Raw genomic sequence first — 24,353 nt, 5'->3', positions numbered from 1 at the left:
TGTATGATATTTCCTTCGAGTTGCACTGCTTGGATAAAGTTTGCCATTGGTAAGACATCGGAAGAAATATTAGCTTGGACAGAACCTTCCGTACAGAAAAGTTATTGCAAAGTTATAAGAGCCGTCCAATATAAAAGTTAATAATATATTGAAGAATTTATTTCATGAATCTAAGGTGAGAGACTGCAAAATACGTACTTTCTTCAGCAAGTGAACATTGTTGTCGATCCTCATCTAGCCTTTCTCTTCTTTGAGCTAAATACAAATACCGTATCGTGACTGAATCTTGCATCTCATTATATAAGAACAAATATTCATGTATCTATATACATCTTAATGCGTGCGTGTGTGTATGTGTGTGTGTGTATGGTGTGTTAAAAGTTGAATATTTCTCCTTCCGCTCACTTATATTATAAACCAGACTGAAAACTATTAATTTTTCAAACTTTAAGCATTAATAATATTGTATGCATATGTGACTAAATTAATATTAAAACAATTAATATAATATTAAAACAATTAAATTTTTTTCATGTGAATTAAAGTACAAGAGATGATAAATAACAAAAACTCACGCATTTTTTTATTAAGTCTCAAAGCTTATCTTTTATAAAAATTAAACTTGAATTTTGAGTGCAAATGTTCAATTCTATGCATTGTCGTACTTTAAAAATTGCGCACAACGTATAAAATTCTTTCAACAAAATTTACTAACGTAAAAACACAGTCATCAATATAAAGTAATATTAATTTAATATTAATTTGTGGGCTTCTTTAGGAGGATAAAAAAAGATTTATTTAAAATTCTCGAATGAAAAGTTAAATGTCTATATATTCTTGGTATATGGATGAAGAAAAATTCGTGCTTTGTGCACATTAAAAATCAGTTTCACAGAAATATTATTTTTTTCTATGAAACTGACGCGCGACTATTCTGCATCTAATTTCGTTATTATTTCACGGAATTCAAATTTGTGTTTCATTGAGAGAATTATCTCATTTGTAATTTCTTAATTTTAATTTAATATATTTAATAAAAACTGATAAAACAATGTTAACACTTTTTGTAAACATAGATCTCATGCTATAATAATATACATATATAATTTAAATTGAAAAGATACAAATTCTTTTCTTAAATCTAAACATGTTCAGAAAATTAAATTCATAAAATTAAATGAGATATACTCAATTATATGCATATTGATATATAATGATGCATGTGCTATAATAATAACGTCCTCATTTATTAATCCAACCCGCACGTTGAATTATCCCTGGAAAATTCTCGCGAGTATATAGACAATTGAAACTTTTTTTATATTTAATTGATTTATGCTTTTTTATTTACTATCTCTGATTATATATTACTTTGTTTGTGTCGTGTCGTAAATTTTGTGAATATTGGTCAAGTTTCGCATTTAAATACAGCATAGATTTTAGTTGGAATATGGTCTCTGAAAAAAATTAACGAATTTAGTCTACAAAATTGGCTGATGAGAATGTCACCTAATAAACGATCTCGTAAATATCACATCGCGAACATCGTTGGCGTCGAATTGGCTTGATGTACTCAGGAACGGTAACCTCTTCAACCTGTCTGCGGAAACGATGCGACCGAAATACATAAAATGCTTTTTGTAATATCCTATTTGTTCTGAGTTTTAGATGATTGCAGAGACCTATTTTTTTATAAACATAAAATTTATAAAATCTTAAAACTGATACACATACTACTAGAAAATATTTTTCTTTCTAACGCGCGTTGCAAAATTATAAATTAAAATTATATAAATAAAACCTTACTCAATGAGGAAGATTCAAAACCGAAATATACATTTTTTTAGTTTAGACTATTGTTAATTTTGCCTCTCTAAAGTATAGAAACCACACACAGGTCGTGCACGCGTACAATATATTAAAAATAACATTATTACATTATTAGTAACTACATTATTTAACATTTAATAGTCAAACATTAAAAATCAAAGGAATGTTCAATAAATCTTATAAATTATTAATTTATGGTAACATATAAATAATCCATTATTAATAAACCTTAATAACTTTCATTTTTCAGTTATATTAGTATTAAAGGATACTATTCCGTCACTTAATAATGAGAATATCTGATGATAAATTTACATGTATAATAATACATAATTATTTTCAATTTAGACGACTATATATAAATTATGAAAGAATTCAAACACACTTATGCTTACATCCACGCACGTACACGTACACGCAGACACGCACACGTCCATGCACACGTCCATGCACGCTTGCCGCACATATACATTTACATACATATATTCAAATACATATACATATACAATATGTATACATATATATATATATATATATATACACATATATATATAAATATATATACATGTGTGTGTGTGTGTATGTGTGTTTAGCATGTATATAAAATGAATTCATAATAATTATGAATGCCATAACATCAAAAAATTATGTGAGAGTAATTCATGTCGTGATCCAGCTAAATGATCTATCTCGTATTTATCGTTTCCGTCGGCATATACCAATACATAAGCCAACAAAAACCAGCATTGCATTACTGGAAGAATGCTGCCTTACTTTAGAATGCTTTGGTCTCTGTGAAAATGAGAGTCAGCGCCATAATCGTAAACCAAGGGTACATCTGCATGCGCGCTAACGAAAAGCCCATAAGTACGGCTATGTCCTTCTACCCGGGAATCCAGTAGAAGCGCGGCAGAAAATAAAAAGAAGAAAGAAAACGGACAAAAAACTCTCGGCTAGTCCCTCGTTAATATTTGATTCGCGGGGCGAGTTCGCCAGAACGACAAACGACCGCCGGTAAATTGGGCGTTGGTGCACTTTTAATTGACAGGAATGTTTAGCGATAATGAACGCGCGTCGATTGGTAGGAACCAAGGATAAGTCGAGAGAGTATGCCGACAGTAGTGGCTTCGACGACGACAACGACGACGACGACGACAACAGGAGAGAAACAGCGCAGCTCCAGAGCCACGACTAGATAGAGACGCGGCGGCAGGAGCATAAACATCCTCGGCCCCCAGTGGTGGCCGCGAGGACGACAACAGTGGCGGCAGAAACGGCGGGGGTGCAGCGCGCACGTTCTGCACCGTGGGCGTAGCCATTCTGTTCCTACCACAGCGGCAGGGATGTTCTATGACGCTATAGATCATGCGGGCTCCGCCCGATGGGCGGGATGTGTCCGCCAGTTGGTACAGTTTATCCCGCAGAGCTGCCAATGTTGCCAGCGCCTCCAGCGGTGCCCGCTAAAACGAGCTTCATCGAGCTGAGAGAGCGCGGGATGATCGTCGAGTTCTTTGGAAATGATATTTTCGGGAAAACATCTCTTAGAAAAGAGATTCAGAAGGACTTGAAGAAAGAAACGAGTTTGAAAAAGCAAGCGACGAGAGAGAAGAAAGTGATATATAGTTTAAGAATAAATAAAAAAAGAGATTCTTCTTTTAAAAAGTTATTTATTAAGAAATATTTTTCGAAAAATATATTAAAAATCATTGCATATTAGTAGTGTGTTCAGTTAGGTGTGATGTTTATAATAAACTTTATGGCTTATCGATAATAAAATTATACAACATCTATTAGATGTGTCACATGGGATATTTAAATGATTTATTAAATGATAAATTATAAATATGCATATTTTGGAAAATTACATAATACTATTTTTCTGAAAATTATATTTACCAGCAAACGACAACTCAAACAACATTTACGCAAAATCTGTTCAAAAGTAACACGTCATCGGACAGTGTTTCAACTATGTACATTCCAGAGAACAAAAAAAGCAATTTTGTGATGATATTGATGCGATTGATTTGTCTGCTAGCGATCAACTAGTTATCGATATTTTGTCTAAAATAAATGTAATTTTATTCAATATATTAAAATATTATTGAAATAGAATATTATGAAGTATATGTAGACATGATTTAAAAAAGGAAAAACATTTTTTTCAGAAAAACTTTAATGCCATTGACAATTTTAATAACAAGTATTAACCTAATTTCTAATGGTTTGCATAGTTTTCTTTAGCTTCTTCTTTCAACTGATATTTAATTTTTTACTGTACGCGCGTGCCCGTAACGCGCAATTTGCCACATTCGTTATAAGATTAACTAAACTAATGTTATATTTTCCAGTGTAATAATATTTAAATATACTCAACAATAAAGAGAGAAAAAAATACAAGAGAGACAGAGAGAGAGAGACAGAGAGAGAGAGAGAGAGAGAGAGAGAGAGAGAGAGAGAGAGAGAGAGAGAGAGAGTGCGAAAAACGAGTGAGGGAGAGAGAATAACGTATTAATAATATATGTAAATATAATCTAGCGAAGAAAGAATGTTCAGTAATTTCGATATAATCAGATTTATAGTTTTGTTCAGCTACTGTGCGTTTTTGAGGTTAAGTTTTGAAATACTCAAAATACAGCCAATAGCTCCATTTCTCAGCTTACTTACAAATTACAGTCTTAATTTGCTAACAAACAATACTGATAAAGTACTCACCCTGACTAGCAGTAGCCTTAGACACGATTCTCTTAGCGAAAATCCCGAGAAATTCCTAGGTGTGGCTCCGCGTCGCCGTAGTATCGTAGGTCGTCACGCAGTAGCGCCTCTCGCGGCAGTAATCAGAACTACTACTATACAGCCAGAGCGACATCTCCCCGTGCACCTCCCTCGCGGGCCGACAGAGTTGAGGACCCCGCCTCCTTTTCCGACCTCCCCCAGTGTGCGCGAATGCATCTATAGTCCCCATAGATCTGCGATGAGCTCTTTCGATCCAGTTGGCTTCTTTTTCGTTCAGTATACTTTACATAGTCCTGTTAAAAAAATCTGAAAACCTGTAAAAAATGTTCAAAATGAAAAAAGTTTGCCACAACAAGAAACGCGTGGGTGCCACGTCGCGGTCACGTTGCGGCGAGCAGCGCATCCACCAGCATTTGGTGCATTCGCAGACGACAGTGGCTGGCCTTTGCGCCGTCGCTGGTGCGGCGAACCCCTCATGTCGCGTTACATCGCGTCGTGTTGCGTCGCGTCGCATCGTGTCGGCTCACATTGTGATACGCGTGTGTGGGTAAACTGAGAACGATAGAGAACAAGGAGGCGCATGGTCCCTCCTCTCCTACGATCTCACTCATTCACTCGGTACACTTCGCGATCCCTTCTCTTCCCTTCCCTCTCCTTCCCCACTTCCTCGTGGCCTCGCAGCTCGTCGTTCGCGGACCGCGCGCTGTGGACGCGATCGTGGCCACGGAGGAGAGAAAGAACGAGAGTGGCGGGAAGGAGAGATCGAGCAAGCGCAAGTGAGACCAGCAAAGAAGAACGGACGAGCGAGAAAACGAGAACGGTCGGTGAAGGAGGTGATGGAAAGAGAGAGAGAGAGAGAGACAGAGAGGAGGGAAAGAGGACTAGTACTACTCCTGGGGTCCCCCCACTACACGACCTGCCGCCGCGACGCCAGTCCGTAGTCAGTCAGCGCTGGACCGCCGCCCGCTCGATTTCGCGATCCGCGAACGACGGTAGCCATTATCTCCATCTCTTCTCTGTTTCTTTTTTTCCGTCTATCTCCCAATCTTTCTGTCTTTCCCCTCCCCTTCTTCTCTCTCTCTCTCTCTCTTTCTCTCTTCTCTCTCTCTTTCTCTCTCTCTCTCTCTCTCTCTCTCTCTCTAGCTTTCTTTCCAACACATTTCTTTCTTTCGTTCTCTTTTATCGGTCTGTTTTTTATTATCACGTTTTCGTTCCCATTTTACGTATCTATCGCAAGCGTTCTTTCTTGCTTATTTGATTGTTATCTATTTGGTCATCTCTTACTATATTTTTCTTTCTTTGTTTTTCATTAAAGATGATATTCACATATGCGAAGCATCGTGTGCGCTCGCAAATCATACGTCGTGGAGAAAAGTTTATCGCACGATATTATCGGAATCCGCCGATCTATCCATGAGATAGTTGGCGCGATTCCGATAGCCGTCATCGAAGACGAGCATCGCGTATCGGTGTGAACGGCGAGAAAAGTGACAAGAGTGAGACTAATGATTACTTGTAGGGAAAAGTGGTGAACCAGGGGTTGGTGCACGATACGGATGGTCTACAGATGGTTTCGGTGTAGGCCGGTGCAGTATCACCGAGATCGACAATTATCTATTCGAATTCAGTGTAATAATACCGACAAAGGATGTAGACAATAATACGAAAGTATTAATATATTCACCTGCCATAATATGTCGACGCAAATCATCAATCAGTTTCGATTGTTTTTCGGATAAATGAGATAGATCCTGTATAACTTTGCGTTCTCAGTCGTACTCTCACAGATTTGACAAATGTGTTATTATTTGGTTTTGCCATCAGTTCCATAAATGCATTGGTGCCGTGAACTCTGAATAGAATGACGACGATCGCGACAATTGCGGCACTTATGACAAGCGGGTTATTGGCGAGCACGATGAAATAGTGATTGTCGGGACACGTGCCGATTGGATAACCGCAAGTAGTGCAACGAAAAAGGAGGTAGACTATGTTAGATAGTTGTCCTGAGGGAAGATAATTCTCAAGGATACTTCGGTGTTTTTCGATCGCTTGACTTTTCGGGGACCAACTGATTGCAGTCAAGGCGAAGAGAACTGGAGGCCGCACGGATAATCGAACATTTCCGAAGGACGCAGATGCCCCGAAGGAAACAGCACGCACCGCAACGCATGAAATGTGAGTCGACAAAATCAACGCAAATTTAGTAGCGACGGTGAAACGCGAAAGTTTGTCGATTGACGAGAAAAAATCAACTAAGCAGCAAAATTTCCCGAATTTTTCTCCTCGAGTTGATCGACAAAAATAATATTTTTTTACAAACAGAAAAACTCGCTAATCACTTAAATTTTTAATTGGACTTTATTTTTTACGTCTTTGTGCAAAGGTAAATAGTACAAGTTAATATTGTGACTTCGATCGAGAGACCGGCGTTACACCGTCGCTGATTCGTCAACAAACTCGCGGAGCCACGTGGAATGCCACGTGGAATGCGCCCCGATTTCGAAGTAATCGTGCGGAATTTTATGCACAGCATTATGCGTGTATATTCTCTCGACATGATTTATACTATGCTTAAGAGAATAGTTGACGAGTGTGGAAATTTCATCAATTAACGAAACGGCGAATTTGATTCAACTGTTATTCGACAATCATCACCAAGAGCTCGAGAAATAAAACTCGATGAGTACCGCAACGATTTACTGCATTTCTGCAGTGCATATTTATAAATTAATTAAAATACAGAAAATGCCTAGGCGATCGTAAGGGAGCATTCAGGAAAATTATCTTTCTCTTTTACTATGTTATATATATTAAAAGAATGTTTACTCTCAGTTTACCATTCACGCGTTCTTTGCTATCGAAGTTCCTAAGTTACATTACTGTCTCGTATATTGTAGATATTATCGTGCAATAAACTTTTAATACGAGCTTTATAAACAAATAGAAATAATGCTTTTTTTGATGAGCAAAACAAACTTGCAACTTGTCAATGCGTGTTCAACGTAAAAAATTTGAAATATAATTTGATATACTTTACTTTTCTGAAATATTTTTCTTTCTTTTCTTCTCTCTTTCTCTCTCTCTCTCTCTCTCTCTCTCTTTCTTTCCTTGGTGTAGTTTCTCGAAATTTTTCTATGAAATATTTCTATGTCAATTTTTGTCAGTAATAAATTAAAAATCAAATAGTGCGTTGAATTGTTAGTAAGAATATAGCCACATGTTGTATATATAGCGGTGATTAAGTAATTTTAGTACACAGATATATGTATATGACACATTAATATGTGTAAGTTAATGACGCCAGATTTTTTTATACTTTTAAAATAGAAACTATCGACAAATCGAAAAGAAATTTCTTAGACATTGTTTTTATATTGCGGATTTTATAATTTTATGCGATATAAAAAAAATGTATAATTAAAAAAAAATAATAAATATTTAATTTAAAAAAATTTTTTAATTATTATATAATATATTATTTGATTGTTAATATGTACAGATTAATATATACATATATACATAATTTATGAAAATAATATATATATATATATATATATATATATATATATATATATATATATAATTTTCTGATATCAAATATATTACATTTTTTCACAAAAAGTCACACATTGAAGAAAAGAAAGAGAGAGAGACAGAGACTTATTAAAAAAATATATATTTTTTTTTTAGATAAAAACTATTTATTTTACTTATCCATATATATTTAAATTTGTATCATAACTTTTTTAGTAGAATTTGTAAATTTTAAGATGCTTTAAAAGTTATTTTGTCATAAAATGAATAGTCGATTATGTTTTAACTAATTTAATAATATACAATTTTTTTCATTTTCTCTCTCTCTCTCTCTCTCTCTCTCTCTCTAATACACTGGTAATTATGATAAAATTGCCAATAGTTAATAAAATTGGAGAAAATTGAAGCCTACTAAATTTTCTAATAGCTTTGACTTTTACATTTTTGAAGAAAATAATACATACACAAAATATATTCGCGGTAATTTTTTACGATTGATTAAAGAAAAAGTTATGTTTTACAATAAATATATATAAAAACTTCGTTTTTATATCCAGTTGTATCATAAATATCATTAATAAAAAATCGTGCAACGCGTTCATAGAGTTAATAAAGTTTCTCTACATTAACACGCTCAACAATTTTTGAAGGAAAAGCTGAAACCTATCCTCAGATCACATCTTTGTTAGATAAGATCGAAGCTGAACCGAAGGCGAACACGCCATTACGTTGAATCTCCTGACAGATGGGCAGAACAGTCGAGAGGCCGTGTTCAGGCCGAGGCGATTTGTGAGTTTGAAGCCATGACGCGCGCCATGCTGCCTTTCCCACGTGGGGAGTCATGAGGCGTAAACAAACTCGCCCCCGGTAGTGAAGGGAAGCCATCTTGGTGAAGTTCTCTGCCGGAAACATTTACAATTCACTCAACTTACCTTACCAAAACTCGGCCAAGCGCCGATAAATCTGGTGCGCGCGCGACGCGACTCGGTATGATACTGGTAGCGTACTACATATTTTGCAGCAATCCACAGATTTGTGTGTGTGTGTGTGTGTGTGTGTGTGTGTGTGTGTGTATGTGTGTATGTGTGTGTGTACTATGGTTTTTCGTTCATTCTATTCTTTTTTTTAGTCGTCAAGACGATTCTTCGTAATTTCTTATTCACGAAGCATGAAGACGTTTTACTTAATTAATGGAAGTTGGTTCCAATAAATATTTATTTGATAGTGATTATTTTGAATTTTGCGCGATTGAAAAACTAAAGTAATGAGAATACAATACATATAGATATTTCAAAACATTTCTATATTGACAAAATATTATTATGAAACCGTATAAAACGTAGGTATAAATTATATTTATAAATTATATTTTTTCCCCATACTTTTCATTTAGAGAATTTAGATCATTTAGATAATTTTTCCAAGTTTTATACTTGCGCATAATTCTCTCTCTCTCTCTCTCTCTCTCTTTTATCTTTTCCTCTTCTTTTATTACCGTTACATTATATTGAGAAAAATAATAATTCTAGTGTTTTTTCATGTAAAAAAGATAGAATTATTAAAATTATTTCATGTATACGTATGTACAACTATTGTAAACATGTATTTGAAATAATTAAAAAAATACATTTCAATATCAAAACTGAGAGGCACTAGTAAAAATGTATGATTATAATGTATTATATATTTATAAGTATATTATAATATATACCTATGCATTAATAAGGCATTATCTATTTCAATATTATACTTACATCTATAATATCTATTTTTTAATATAGTTTATAATATGCTAATTATTACACAATCAGTTCTGATAAATATATCTTCTCCAAAATCATCAAATAGACTTTCTGTGTCTGCGGTTATATAATAATTATTCTCCATATAATATAGGTAATTACAACAAAGTATGTAATTACAACAAAGATTTATTTTCATAAAATTTATAACATAATCAGCATGTTTCTAAAATCTGCAAGTTGCTAATCAATATATTATCTGAACCAAAAACAAACGCGAAAGTTTCAAGCATGTGAAACCATCAGCAAAAGTAAACGCGTGTGCGGGCTAAGAAAAACAAAATAGCTTATACAAGATCAGCAAACAACGCGACTAATTTCTCCGTTAAACTTACAATATTTCGGTAAAAGAATCTGTGAAAATACCGTGATTTATCAACTATCGATCGCGATCATGTTGTACTTTCAATAGATTTAACTCTTTATAATCACACTGGGGATTTGAAAGCATGAAAGTCAAAATTTCAACCTGAAATCACCGATATGATCATCTTCGATATGAAAAGAGGATAGAATCCAGTTTTCACCTTAAACATTTAACTTAAAAAACCTATTAGGTAATATAGTAGACACTTTGGAAAGTAACTTTGATTTTTACCTGATTTTGTGAAAGCATTGAACAGTAAAAAAACCTAGGCTTAAGTTCAAAGACCTAATGTGCTTGGGGAAAGTGAGAAAAACATGTCTACGGGAGGTAAATCCCTCAATTTAATTACCAGTATATTATAAAGAATTATCATCTAATTGTATTCTTATCGTTGTTCTTACTCGTGTATCCAAATATAAAATGATAAAATTTTCTATTACTTCATCTAGATAAAGATAAAGATAAAAACAAATACACTGTTACGCTAAAAATATACAATTCAACGTAGGCATATTTTGTTTTTATCCGTGTTTTGAGTTTGCGCGCGGAGGCGATTGATTATTCTTTTCTTTTTCTTTTATAAAACTAAAAACTACATGAAAAAAGTTAGATGTTCTATTTTTTCCTTACGTGACTTTGCTGTATTATTTTATATGAGATTGGATATTATTTTAATGAACAAAAAAATTCCGATAGATAATACTGTCATAATCGAATCGTTATGAATAAAAATATATCTTGATTCGCTTCAACAAAATTTAATTTAATAAAAAGTTGCACTTTTTACATCGCTGCAAATTTGTATCAATGTATTATAATATTAATTCATATGTTAGTAAAACAATGATTAACCTACATTTATTCAAACTAACATTCGCATTCAATGCAACAGGTGTAACTTCAATGCATCCTTCAGATCATAATCAAAATTTGTATTATCATAATATTTCGTCGTGTCTTTATTATTAATTTATTACGTAAAGAGAATCGTATCTTGCCGATTATCGAAAATAACAAAAAAAAATGTTAAAACCTTTTAAAGATTTTATTTTTTTTATTCGATGTCTCTGCCGAGCGCGATATTAAATTAGTCAATTTTATAGAATTTCTCACTAAAAAATCACTAGAAGATACTCTAATAGTAAGTAACCTTCTTTTATAAGACTCTTTTCATCATATCATTCATAAAGAATGAAACGTACTCTCACGTGTCTACATATTTGTTCAGCGTACGAAATTATAGAGTCGAAGACAGTAGCTACGTGGCACAATATAACGAGAACTTATCACGTACGGCAAAATGGAAATAACCAAAAATAGAGATGATGGATTTGCCGACAGACGCGCCTTATTTATTCAATATATACTAAAGTCCTCGGACTTCAATTATATTTAAAACGTCTCGTCGCCACTACTATTTTCTCTTTCACTCTCTTCTCTCTATCTTTCTCTTCCTCTTTTTTGCGAAACAAAAGAATTGATTTTTGACTGTTCCTGAAAAAGCAACGTTATATAGGATTTAAAAGACTTACGAGACATATCGATCTGCTGTATATGGCCGCGACCAAAGTCTAGTCTGAAATCTTGTCGGTGGTCCAGACTTAAAGTTCATGTCTTTTTCTTTGCAATTTTAATGAGGCGCACTCCTGCCCCTGATTCACACGATGCGGATAAACTAGGTATTTCCGAATAAATACTACACCTGTCGCGTCCTTGACTGGATACTGGTTGACATCTTTTCGTCACTAAGATCTAAAAATACGGGACAAAAGTTGCTGACATATCCGTAAATTAATTAATCTTTTAGACATACTTGAAAATTTAGTTTTTCTTTTAAATTTTTATTTAATATTTAAAATAATTATTTGTAATTCATACAAGAGATAACAATAGTTTTAAGAGATAGCAATAATTTATTTTTTAAGCATTTATTTCTTATATTTGTATATTTTATATTCTGATCATTATAATTTTTCATTCTTTGTTTCATTCCATATTCATATATCCTGATATTTTCTACCATCTCTAATTTAGATAAAATTTATCTACAAAGGAAATTAAAATTACATTATTTATTTACAAATAAAATTAAAACTATATAAATATAAAAATAAAAATAAAACATTACAATGCTGTATTCTTGTCTTTCAAAGACATGTTTTCTAATCCAATTGGAAAAATTAATTCCACTTGACCTCGCATAAATTCATTTCACGTGAACATAAATTATTCATTATATTTTTTTAACATAGTTAACATCATAGTTTCTAATAGCGTATATATGTGCTAGAAAAATAAAACTAACAAATTGTTATCTCTAAATAGCCATGTGATTATTCCAACAGAATATTTATGACAAAATTAGTATTTTTTGAAATCTTATATTAATTCTTCATATATCGATTTTATATATTAATTTTTTATATAGAAATCTTTATTAAAAAACTTATGTCGTAGTATGAAACTTCAGCAAAGAATTTCTCTGAATAATAAAATAAACTTTTACAAAAAAGTAGATCAAAAGCAAGCTTATTATATAACAGGATTTTCATTCTCTAATCAAATAATTTATTGTAGATATGTAATTAACATTACCCAAATGTAATTGCGTATGGTATACAGTATGCATATACAAAAGATAAAAATAAATTTTGCATCTCGAAAATTTCTGTGTTAGAAAATTACAGATGCGAGAGACCTACTCATAAAAAAGTTTTTGACGAAAGTTTTCCCGTGTTGCGCATTCCATTTATGTTTACCTGAAGTGAAAACACTATGAAACATGCCATTAAAGTTTCACAGCAAAACCCGATTGTAAAAACGTCGAATTTGTGCATATATATATATCTATGCTTTCATCTTCATAAGAAGAAATTTTACTACCGATTCTGGTAAAAATCTTTGACTATCTATAACGAGCTATACCTATTGCGTAACTTTTATCTCAAACAATACCAGTGAATTTTAGCTCCATAGGATACCTACCCGTAGCTATAAATCCTTCAATTCAATGAAAGAGCGCTATATCTCTTGGTCGTAGAAATTTGTGACACGTTTTAAAAAGAATTGATTATATTTTAGCGTAGAATAAAGAATGTGTTTTCTTTTCGTCCATTTTGCAACGGATAAAATCAAAATAGACAATTTTCATGTTCAAGAGATACGATCAATTTTCTAATATTTTTTTATAACTGGACATTGGCATTAATTGTTTGAAAGTCGATGAATACGTCTAATATAATCTTCATAAAGTAATCGCGTGATTTAATTATGACTACAATATTTTATTCCCCGCTGATACTTGCAATTTTACGATCCAGAAAATAAAATAGTTGAAAGTTGCTTCGATAAAAATAACACGTGCACACAATATAAAATATATATTTTAAATTCTTGTGTACAAAACTATCATATATACAATATAATCTTTAATTTTCCTCTTTTATAAAATATATATTATGTTGTAAAAAATTTATGACTATGTTATCAAAAAGTTTTACATATACCTATAACTTGATAATTGATAAAGGTCATTAAGTTTAAGTATATTTATTATTTTAAAATAGTCTAATTAATTCTTACTTTTTTTACATACATAATAATTCAAAATATCAACATTTAGATTATCCTAATAAAATTTAATAAAATATTACACATTTTCAACTATATCTCACCAATCAAATTGCAAAGAAAGTATATATTAACGAATATATCTATATATAATAAATTGTAGTTTTTTTTTTATTTAATTCCAATTTTTTTTATATATGAAAGTATTTTATGTACGCAATAAATATGTATAAATAATACCTTTGTGCCTTGCAATGATAAATTGATATGATATATAAATATAACGTATAAATCGATAATAACAAAAATAAAATAGCAATAGATTGAGGAATGAAATAATTTTTTTGCGAGAAACGAATGTGCCGTTAGATACGTTCAGTTATCGCTGCAATTATATATTTTTGTACGCGCGCTAGCAGAAGCTGGTTCTTGAGATTTTTGCGCGAACGAATACGAAAGAAATGATGACGAATGGAAGAACTATCTTCGGCAGATATTAAAGACATATCCGCGTGCGAAACGATTCGATGCTTAGATTTCCGCGTTATGCTCATACATCAAGCATGGAGTCAGCTTTCTAATCGCCTCCCATTATTTCCGGTGATCATGATTTACACGCAATGCTGTATCGATGGGCAAATACACCGAAAGCAGTATATCTCGAGATAAATGAGACTTCGCTCAAGAATTTTGTGTTTTTCGTTTTGCAATCTTTGGCCGCGACGATATCTCGCGACTAACATTTAAATTTGTTCTTATGCAAATGGTAAGTAAATATGATCGATAATAATTATTTAAGAATTCATGCAGCAAAAACAGACACCTTAAAATTTTCATTGCGCCGTTATACAGAATCGGGTCATCTGATACATGTGTATTTAAATCGCATGTCGTTTACATGTTTATTGATAGAACCTCTGAGGAGTAAGTGACAGACTAATGTGTTTTATACATCGTATTTATATACATATATAGTATACAGATTTTGAACATTAGATAAGAGTCTGATTCTTGTTTTAGAAGAATTAAATTTACATAACTTTAGGTATTTTAATATCATGCATTATATGTATCATTCGATATTTTTCATAATGATAAACAGAGTATGTCAAATTTTTATCCGACCATTTGTAAACTAAAGAGGATTAAAATAAATTTTTATTCAATCTTTTATAAGGTAAAAAGATTAAAATAAATATAAAAATATAAGAAATTAAACATGATGCAATTCATAAATTTAATAAACTATGTACATACGCAAATTCTTCATTTTTTTAGTGCAATTCTATTCCGAAATATCTTTACATGAAAACTGAATATGAAAAATGAATATATGTACCGTTTATATATGAAACAGAAAATTATATTGTAGAGTCACATAAAAATATAATCTTAATATATAATTCATAAAAATATATAATAATAAAAAAAATCTTTACAATGGAAAGATTATAAATTTATGTAATGTAAATAATCTTGAATGGTTTTCTTTTATAAAACCCATTCAAGATTATAAGATACTATTTCGTATAATCTTTTAAGATACTGTTTCATTTAGTTCCATGAAAAGACCGATCGTTATTGTTCTACAAGTTTTATAAGTTTGTATTCGCGAGTTAAAAGTATAATCGTCCTCGTATAAACGACTCGACGCGACGTTACAGTGTTATAATCGTCAACGTGAAGAGCGCAGACACTCATCGTCAATATATTTCTGTTCGAAATGAGTCATTTAACGGCGAGACGCTTTTCGTCTCGCAATGGATGCGCACTTCTCATGTGCATCCTATTTTTGAGACTCGTAAAATACGTAGTATTTTTTTCATATTCGACCTATCTCTCGCTTTACCCTGTCATAGACGATACTGTCGTATGATCTTTTTACCGGATCTCTGTTTTTCACCATCTGTCCTTTCCCTTCTCTCTCTCTCTCTCTCTCTCTCTCTCTCTCTCTCTCTCTCTCTCTGTGTGTATGTGTCTCTTTAAACGATACTAATAAATTAGTCATAGAAAAAGACGAACTCATGACAGATGTCCGATGGCACCATAAAAGAACTGCTGGCGATGTTCGCAGGCAATATGGTGAGCGCACATCAAAGCGCATCCGTGTGACCTCGTGCCGATCTATACCGATTCATAGTTTTATATTTACCGAATGATTTGTTGCTTTTCGCCATTCAATTGACCTAGAGACCCTCAAGAGTTTCCAGATTGACCCAAAGATATTTATAATACACTAAATTGCGTCTTTTTAACTGTCCCAAGAAAATATATATGACATGTGTGAAACATATAGACTAAGCATGCGTAGTGAATGTTATATACTTATCTTACGTTATATAGATATTACCGAGAAAATGTTATGCTATGCAAAATTGTAAAATATATATAATTAAAAAATAGCAGAATAAAAAATATTACTACGTTAATATATTTGAAAATACGTATTAATATTTTTTATTCTGCTATTTTTTAATTATATATATTTTACAATTTTGCATAGCATAACATTTTCTCGGTAATATCTATATAACGTAAGATAAGTATAACGTGAGTTAATATATATGCACTTACAATTAGAGCATATTACGCATTCTAACATATTATAATATTTAATGAAGAAAAATTATTCATTAGATTATTGCAAGCTTATTAGAAAAATACTAATTAATATATGACAAAAATAAAATAAATAAATGAAAATACTAACTAACCTTGTTTTTGTATAAAAGTCAAAAAAGATCCGATTATTGAAGTAATGTTATCTACCTTTTAAATCTATACTTTTCTAAACATTTATTATAGTATTTCTTTTAAAATTACTCAAACAGATGTTTCTTTTGTTGTTTGTTTTTATCTACAGCACTCGGTCAACCATGATTTCACACTATTTTTATCAACATTTTTATTTAACTTATTTTTATTTAACACTTTTTTGACATGTGAGTTGAAAGATTACAATCGCGAGTCTGTATTCCGCGCATTAATTATCCATATAATGACACACATAAGGAGAACAATAGCAGTCATAAGTCTAATGTATTATAAACGTGTTTGGATTGATCGGTCTATGTCTCGAGAAGTGCGCTACTTGTTAAAAAAAATACGTCGAAATAATTGCTTCACTCTTCTCTAGTGAAAATTGAAGGAAAATACTGAATTTCGAATTTTGCATAATGATCAATCAAAGATTAAACGGAAAATTTTAGAATAATTTATTTCTATCGAAATAATTTTTTCTAGAAATATTTTTTAAAATATATTTATATATGAAATTTAGGGTAAACTCGGGTAAGATGACCACAGTTTTTTAAAATGCAAAAAACATACTTTTATTTTTGTTATTTTTTAATAGTGTTTGGCATATTATCTTCATTGAAACTTAAATTACGTAATAAATAGTGAAAACGAAAATGAAAATTATAGGTCATATAACAATTTACATAACTTAATATGTCTAACGTCGATTACGATAGCTTAACTGTAATTTATTTAACGTTATAACAGTTTTTAGTAGACAAATGAAAAACCTTGCAAGTAGTTCAAAAGTAAAAATATGATTATTTTTGTTATTTTTTAATAGTGTTTGGCATATTATCTTCATTGAAGCTTAAATTACATAATATTATGGAAATTAAAAGGAAAATATTTAATAGAAATTTTATATTATCAAAATAGTAGGTACAACATAAGCATTGGCTATCTTATCCAACTTTTAAGAAAAGGTGACCATAGGGGCGGAAAGATGGCCATAATATTTATAAAAAAATAGTGAAAACAAAAATGAAAATTATAGGTCATATAACAATTTAACATATCTTTATAATATGTCTAACGTCGATTACGATAGCTTAACTGTAATTTTATTCGACGTTATAACAGTTTTTAGTGGACAAATGAAAAACTTTGCAGGTAGTCCAAAAGTAAAAATATGATATAAGATTCACAATATCGTTATTTCGAACAATGTATGCACATAAACTACAGTAAATATCGATTATCTTTGATAATGACTAAAAAAGCGCACTATGTAGCGATTATTGAAAAAATTACAGCCTGTGGCCATCTTTTCCGTATGGCTCTCATATCCTAATTTACCCTATTAAAAATTTTTTTGGCATATTGTTCAAAATCGTTGAAGGTTTTATTTTAGGACTATCTTGAGGGCTAAAAATTCGCGCAAGCCATGTCGCCGGATACGTTGAAAGCAAACGTTATCAGCGGCCATTCCTTCAGACTGCGAACGAATGCGTTGATCACTGGACGAGAATGCGCCGGTACTCTGGCGTAAGAGTTGACAGCTGTGCTACTCCAAAACGAACCACCGTTCGAGCGCGCCGGCAAGCGCACGCTTAAGTGACTTTCGGTGTTTGGCCTTTGCACGCGGCGAGAGGCGAGAGCCTTTTGCCTTCGCGACAAGTCCCGCGGCGCAGCCGGCCGCGGAAGAAGTACATAGATGGAAGGCGACAGTGCTGTGTGCTGCGCTGGGGTTCTTTCTCCTTCTTTCTCTTGCTCGAAAAACGCTCCTTTCTCCCTTCTTCGCGGCTATGTGCCACCCTGCGTGCGCCGCGCACCGTAATTCAACGCTACCAGCAGATAGCTAAATCACAACGACAAACCGCCGGTAAATGCGCGAAACGAGACTCGCTGCCCGCAAGATACGCCACAAACTAGAAAGCGACCAGTCCGTGTTTTATGCTTGCGTTTCATATTTTTTCTCGTCGTCATTCTCCCAAGAGTTTGGACAAAATTAAAATTAAAGGACTGAATTTAAAGTCGCACTACAACACAGCCAGCACGCAAGAAATGTAGTAGTCGTTCATTTAGTCGTTAGCAACTCTTGTCGCGAGTGGGAGACTGCTTGTCCGTCAAAGGAAGCCGCGTGTAAACGCTCAAACACATATGCATACACACAAATTGTCCTATATGTTTTTTTTTTTATTTTTCCACTAAAGCATCTTTTGCTAAACTAACTAAATGACTGCTAAATCAACTGAACGGTTCATCATTTCTATCAGCCATTATAATTAGGAGTAATATTAATTAGGAAAAAAATGATAATCATAAGCTCTTTAAAAGACGTTACACGCACGTATAAAACACATATAATTTATACATAAATTTTAATAATATTTATATAAATATATTTTAAATGTAAAAATATTAAATTACTTATTTAAGCGAAAAAAAGGAGAAATGTCATGTAGAAGACGTTGTCGAGTTTATGGTTAAAACATTCGGACACCCCGCCAGTAATGCGCGAAACGTGTGGCTCGCGATGTTGGGGTGTGGTGGGGGAGTAGTGAAAGAGAGTACGAATAGGAGTATGTTGGAGAGAAGAGTGGAGGAGTTGGTTAGGGCGGCGGAGGTGGGAAGGGAGGAAGCGAGCCACCGCACGTCGGTGGCTTCCTCGAGATAAACTTCACAGACGAGCAGACGCACGATCAGCACGCACGCACCAACCACTTCTAACGATAAGTCGTCGCGTCCGACAAAGCGCGTCCTAGGTATCCTACATTCTGGAGGTGAGCGGCTTTTGAGAGTAATTGCATTTGACATTCGTTCCGGGACTTATACGTACCTAAGGACTCATTGTGTATCGGACGCAATGTCGGTTCAATAAGACTCCAAATTTTTCCATCGCGCGATTTATCTTTGATGTAAGATAAAAATAGAAAATTTTTAAGTAATAAACTCTGCGTTTGCTATCTTTTTTGCGTGAGATTTAATTGTTGCAGTATAAGTAATTTTTATATGTTTCTGTGTTTTATATTTAATGTGTTATATTATTATAAAAGAAAATTTGCAAAAATTTTATAGCGTACATTTTTATCATGATAATTATATAAATAGAGACAATTCAGGCTTCTAACATTATGCTTATTAATAATATTATTGTTGATACTTATTTTTATTAATTAATAATTATTGTAGATAAAATTTATCTCAAAATATCTCTTCAGTAGTAAACTGCACATGAGACTGTTATATTATAATTGAGAAAAACTTTTTTTAAAAATCTGTATTTAAAAAAAATGAAAATATATAGGCGTATTTCTGGAATTTATTGTAATTCTATCAATTGTTTCAAATACAAAGCTCTGACACGCTCAATTTTTATCTTATCAAATAAAACATAAAACAACGATATTTATGTCTTGTGTCTAGTGGCAATATTTTCGCTAATCAATCCAAGCAGAATCGTTAATAATTAAAAATTGACGAAGAAAGCGCGACATTAGAACGTTCGTTAAAAACTCTTCCTTTCTCACCAGAGGAAGATCCACTCATCCCTATCAGGACGACATTCATCGAGAACAAGAGACAGCGAAGGAGCAAAAGAGAAGCACGCAGTCAAAACCCGTAAACGTGACCCTACCCCTACGGGTAGTCCGAAGGGTGAAACCCTTCGCGCGTAAAGTATGCTTCCACACATGCACGTACACAGACATGCTATCGCGTACAAAGTGTATTTGAGAATTTTCAAATTGGATTAAACGGAACAATAGTAAAACTTTAATAAAATTTTTCCTTTTTGTTTTAATATTATATTGTTTTAATAATATTTGTGATAAAATAAATCTAAAAATATTAATACTTAATAAATAAAAGCGTGTATAATTTTATTTTATATTAAAAGAGATGTAATTTTATATTAATTACGAAATATAAATCGAAGGAAGTCGTAATGATAAAAATGAATAGAATTCCAATACATATCTTGAAAATCTCGTATATATAATAGAAATATAAAAAAAATTATATTTTTTATTAATATGGACCGAAAAATTAATATAATCGTGCGAGAGTCGAGTTGAATAAATAAGCAAAATGCGATCGGTAGAGACATGTTTAGTCGTATTTGATTTGATCCGAGCAAACTGGACTGTGCGCAACACCCTGTACACGCGCAAACGCGCGCGTGCACGACACACGCGTGTCGCAACAACGGAGCAACGGAGCAACGGCGCAACGGAGTAAGGGAGCAAGGGAGTAAGGGAGTAAGGGAGCAAGGGAGCAACGGAGCAACGGAGCAACATCGACGTCACACGACGGCAGGGGCCGAACAGCTCGGCCGTGTATACGTATACAATCTAGATACTGTTTCGCGCGCGCGAGAAGGCCCCGAAGGGGAAGTAAGCAGTATCTCTCGCATGCCCCTGCGCCTCTCTACCGCCCTCTCACCCTCTTAGAGGGCGACCCACCCCACCAGCTCGCTCCTCCAGAAGCCGGTGGACGAAAGAGGGGCGCCGCGGGCTGCGGAGAAAGGAGGGAAGGCTTCTCCGTCCGTCTCGTCTCGACTCGTCTCGCGTGACGGCCTCGTCAGCCGTCAGCCAAGCTCCGTCCGGATCGATACGCCTGCCACCCTTACGACCCCAACTTCCTCCACCTTCTACTGCGAAAAGCAATGCACCTACCGCCCCCGCGGCCTCCCGTCCTTCTCCGTCCGCCCCGACGCTCTCACCTCCTCCGCGCGAGCCTTCTCTCCCTCGCCTCCTCCGCTTTCTCCTCTCACTTTGGCTGCTGCCTCCTGCCAGCGCGCGCTGAGTCTAGTTGAGTCGAGTTGAGCCACCGGCCGGGTCAGAAGACGTCTGCTGCCCGGGCGAGCGACAGCTACCCCCCTGTTCCACCCCCCCGGGGACCCCTTCTTCCCGACCCGACCCCCCCGGGTTCGGCCACCCAAACACCCCCATTTTACCACCCTCTCCTCGTCCACCTTCGACCAAGCACCCCCCGCCTTTACCCCGCAACCCCCCCGGCCGTCCTCCACGACTCCATTCTACCGCGACGTGCCGCGAGATGGACAGCCTCGCCTCCACGTCGAATCCGCACTATACACACATACATAGACATACGTTCACGTATACACATATGCGCGTGTATTGCGTCTCGTATTCTGGCTCGATGTTGGTTGAACCGCTACCGACATTCTCTACGACCATCTCTCCCGCTTCTACCCCTTCTCGTTTTCCTTCCTACGAACGCGCGTATCTCGGGTCCGCACTTTTCGCGAGTATTCCGTCGGTATCGAGCGGGCTTTCTCTCTCTTTCTCTCTCTCTCTTTCTCTCTCTCTCTCTCTTTCTCTCTCTCTCTCTCTCTCTCTCTCTCTCTCTCTCTCTTTCTCTTTCTCTCCTTCTTCTTCTTCTTCTTCTCTCGCAACGCTGCCGGAAACCATCGCCGCGTCATCGGTGCCGTGGCCCGGATGGACAATGGGTTCAACGGACGGTCGTCTACTTTTCGTGGACTGAAACGTCGTCGACGCTCCGTCAACGTTTTCGTTGCGCTCCGCAGCATTGTCTGCTTTTAAAGTTCACGTAAATGCGCGCATTAAGAATTGCCGTCTATTCGCGGCTGCATAAACGCAATCGATCAAGAGAGTAGAGAGATTTGCTTTATTTCTTTCTTATGTTGCCTTATATCACTTTTACTCACTTTTACTAGGTCGCAACAGAGAGATTGAATACGATCATATATGTCACGAGAATATATGAAAACGTACATTACATAATGTTACATCTTAAATACACATAATATGTATTTATTTGATGTACATAATTTATTAAATTGATGTAAAAGTTTATTGTTAATTTCAATAAAGTTTATATAATTTTATTTAAAGAGAAAAAGAAAAAAAAATATATACATATATACTCTGTGTATGTGTAATTATATTAAATAATGTTTACTACATATAATGAAATATTTTTATTTTAAAAATAGATATTTATTATATATTTTAATTAAAACTTGAACATGTAATAAGTATAATTTTTAGATTTGATAAAGAAAAGCTATCATGTAAAATGTACATATACATAAAATAATTTTAAAAATGTACAATATATAATATTATATATTATATTAGTTTATCTTAATTATATACGTATGTATTAAATACTATAGTCTATATATTAAAATCATACCTCAAAGTTTTTATTTTCGATCGATATTTATTAAGGCAGCATTTAAGGATCATGAATTTTTTATAAGCTTCTTCTTTCTTTTTTAATACTGAGTGTATATATATATATATATATATATATATATATATATATATGTATGTATGTATGTAGATTTTATAAGTATAATAGGACTTGTAATGAAAATATTAAAGCACATTTGCAACTAACTCTACTTTTGATACATACGTCGAAATATTTTAATTCTTCAATAAATATACTCATACATATATGTATATATGTGTGTTTAACATGAGAGTCTTATCAATTCTTTACTTATTGTTAGGTTTTTTTTTAGGCTTTAATATATACATAGAGCTTTTTAACTCTATTCTGACAATGAGAATCAATTATAAATACATAATATACATAAAATATATGCTTGAAATATATATATATATATATATATATGTACATAATAGTTTCTTTATATAGATAAATAATGCGATTGACTATTGGATATATACTGGGGAGGAAAGGTAAATAAAATATAAGTAAAGTTTATTCCAGTGCTTTGCGATTTCAAAGCGAATGGATGGGAAATATTTGTAGAATGTAAAAGCAAATAGAAACCTGTCGCGTGATCTATGCATTAAGTAAATGTGATTATTGCCACGGGCTTATAATCGCTCGCGATTCTCGAGACAATGTATGCGACGATGCGAGCTCTTCACCAAAAGTAATTAAAATTATTCCAACTTTCTTTTTTACTCTTGTAATATATTGAAACCACATCGTTAGAAAGCACGATTTCCTATCTTCGATTTCTTTCCTGTCGAGCACCTTCTCTGTGTAAAGACAAAGATCCCCGATAATGAATCATTAGTAGTCGAGAGTCAATCGAAGATTAATTAATCGTTCGGATTCGAGAGCCAATTAAAGTTTCCTCAACAACAAACCCAAGCCGGTCGCAGCTACTGGACGGTATAATGCGCCCCCCGTATAGATTCTCGCTTGTGTTTCTCACTTTATTCCTTCGTTTCCGGTTCGCACTCGCGCGAATTTATAATGACGCCGGGCTTAATGCCGGCAATTAAGATCCTTCGATCTCCAACTTCAAACATCTTTGGTGAATATTTGCGTTTATGATCTATGCATCAACGCAAAATGCTTTTTGCTGTTGACTTAATTTCATAGAATATTATGGGTTTTATTTTAAATCAATTCAAATTATAACGTAAATAAATAAATTAATATTTTTTTTATAATATGCGACGAATATCTTCTTTAATTATTAGCGATATATTGATTATCTCACAGGATATATTAAAATTGGCTAACATAAGAAATACAATAGATAGACGTCCTATCTTGCCAAACTCGTACTGCATTCTCATGGAAAGGAATAACTACATAGAATTAATACCGGTTTTAACGTCTGTTTTCTAGACATGCAAAATATCACTAACGATAAAAAAAAATATTACACAGAAGCGAATTTAACCGACAATGACTTCTGGCTGCGAATTTAGAGAAGCGCGATAGGGCGACGAAGCGAAATAAAGGAGAAAGAAAAGCGTGAAAAGAAAGAGAGAGAGAAAGAGAGAGAG

General features: G+C 33.7%; 2 protein-coding genes across 8 annotated transcripts in view; one reads left to right on the top strand and one right to left on the bottom strand.

Annotated features, from left to right (window-relative positions):
• LOC140670888 (uncharacterized) overlaps window positions 1–24,353 on the bottom strand; it is a 376,593-nt gene that overhangs the window by 46,449 nt on the left and 305,791 nt on the right. For 2 of the 5 annotated variants that reach the window (XM_072901711.1, XM_072901751.1), the window contains exon 4: window positions 4,546–4,880. The exons of 1 other annotated variant lie outside the window; for it this stretch is intronic. The gene's annotated coding sequence lies outside the window, so the exon portion shown is untranslated. Of the gene's footprint in view, window positions 1–4,545; window positions 4,881–11,804; window positions 11,997–24,353 lie in introns of those variants that run through there. 2 more of the 5 variants (XM_072901721.1, XM_072901732.1) reach the window with 2 other exon arrangements.
• Window positions 5,491–24,353, top strand: part of Tio (zinc finger domain-containing protein tiptop) — a 151,002-nt gene continuing 132,139 nt past the window's right edge. Inside the window, exons 1-2 of one of the 3 annotated variants that reach the window (XM_072901657.1) lie at window positions 5,491–5,558; window positions 6,086–6,744. Coding sequence is in view for 1 of the 3 variants with exons in the window: in XM_072901686.1 (XP_072757787.1) it covers window positions 6,705–6,744 (40 nt within the window). In the remaining 2 variants the exon portion in view is untranslated. Of the gene's footprint in view, window positions 6,745–24,353 lie in introns of all 3 variants that reach the window. The other 2 variants (XM_072901648.1, XM_072901686.1) reach the window with 2 other exon arrangements.

The sequence above is a fragment of the Anoplolepis gracilipes genome, chromosome 1, assembly GCF_047496725.1.
Source record: "Anoplolepis gracilipes chromosome 1, ASM4749672v1, whole genome shotgun sequence".
NCBI lineage: Eukaryota > Metazoa > Arthropoda > Insecta > Hymenoptera > Formicidae > Anoplolepis > Anoplolepis gracilipes.
Note: the sequence above shows the minus strand (reverse complement) of the source record. Positions and strands in the feature narration are given on the sequence as shown.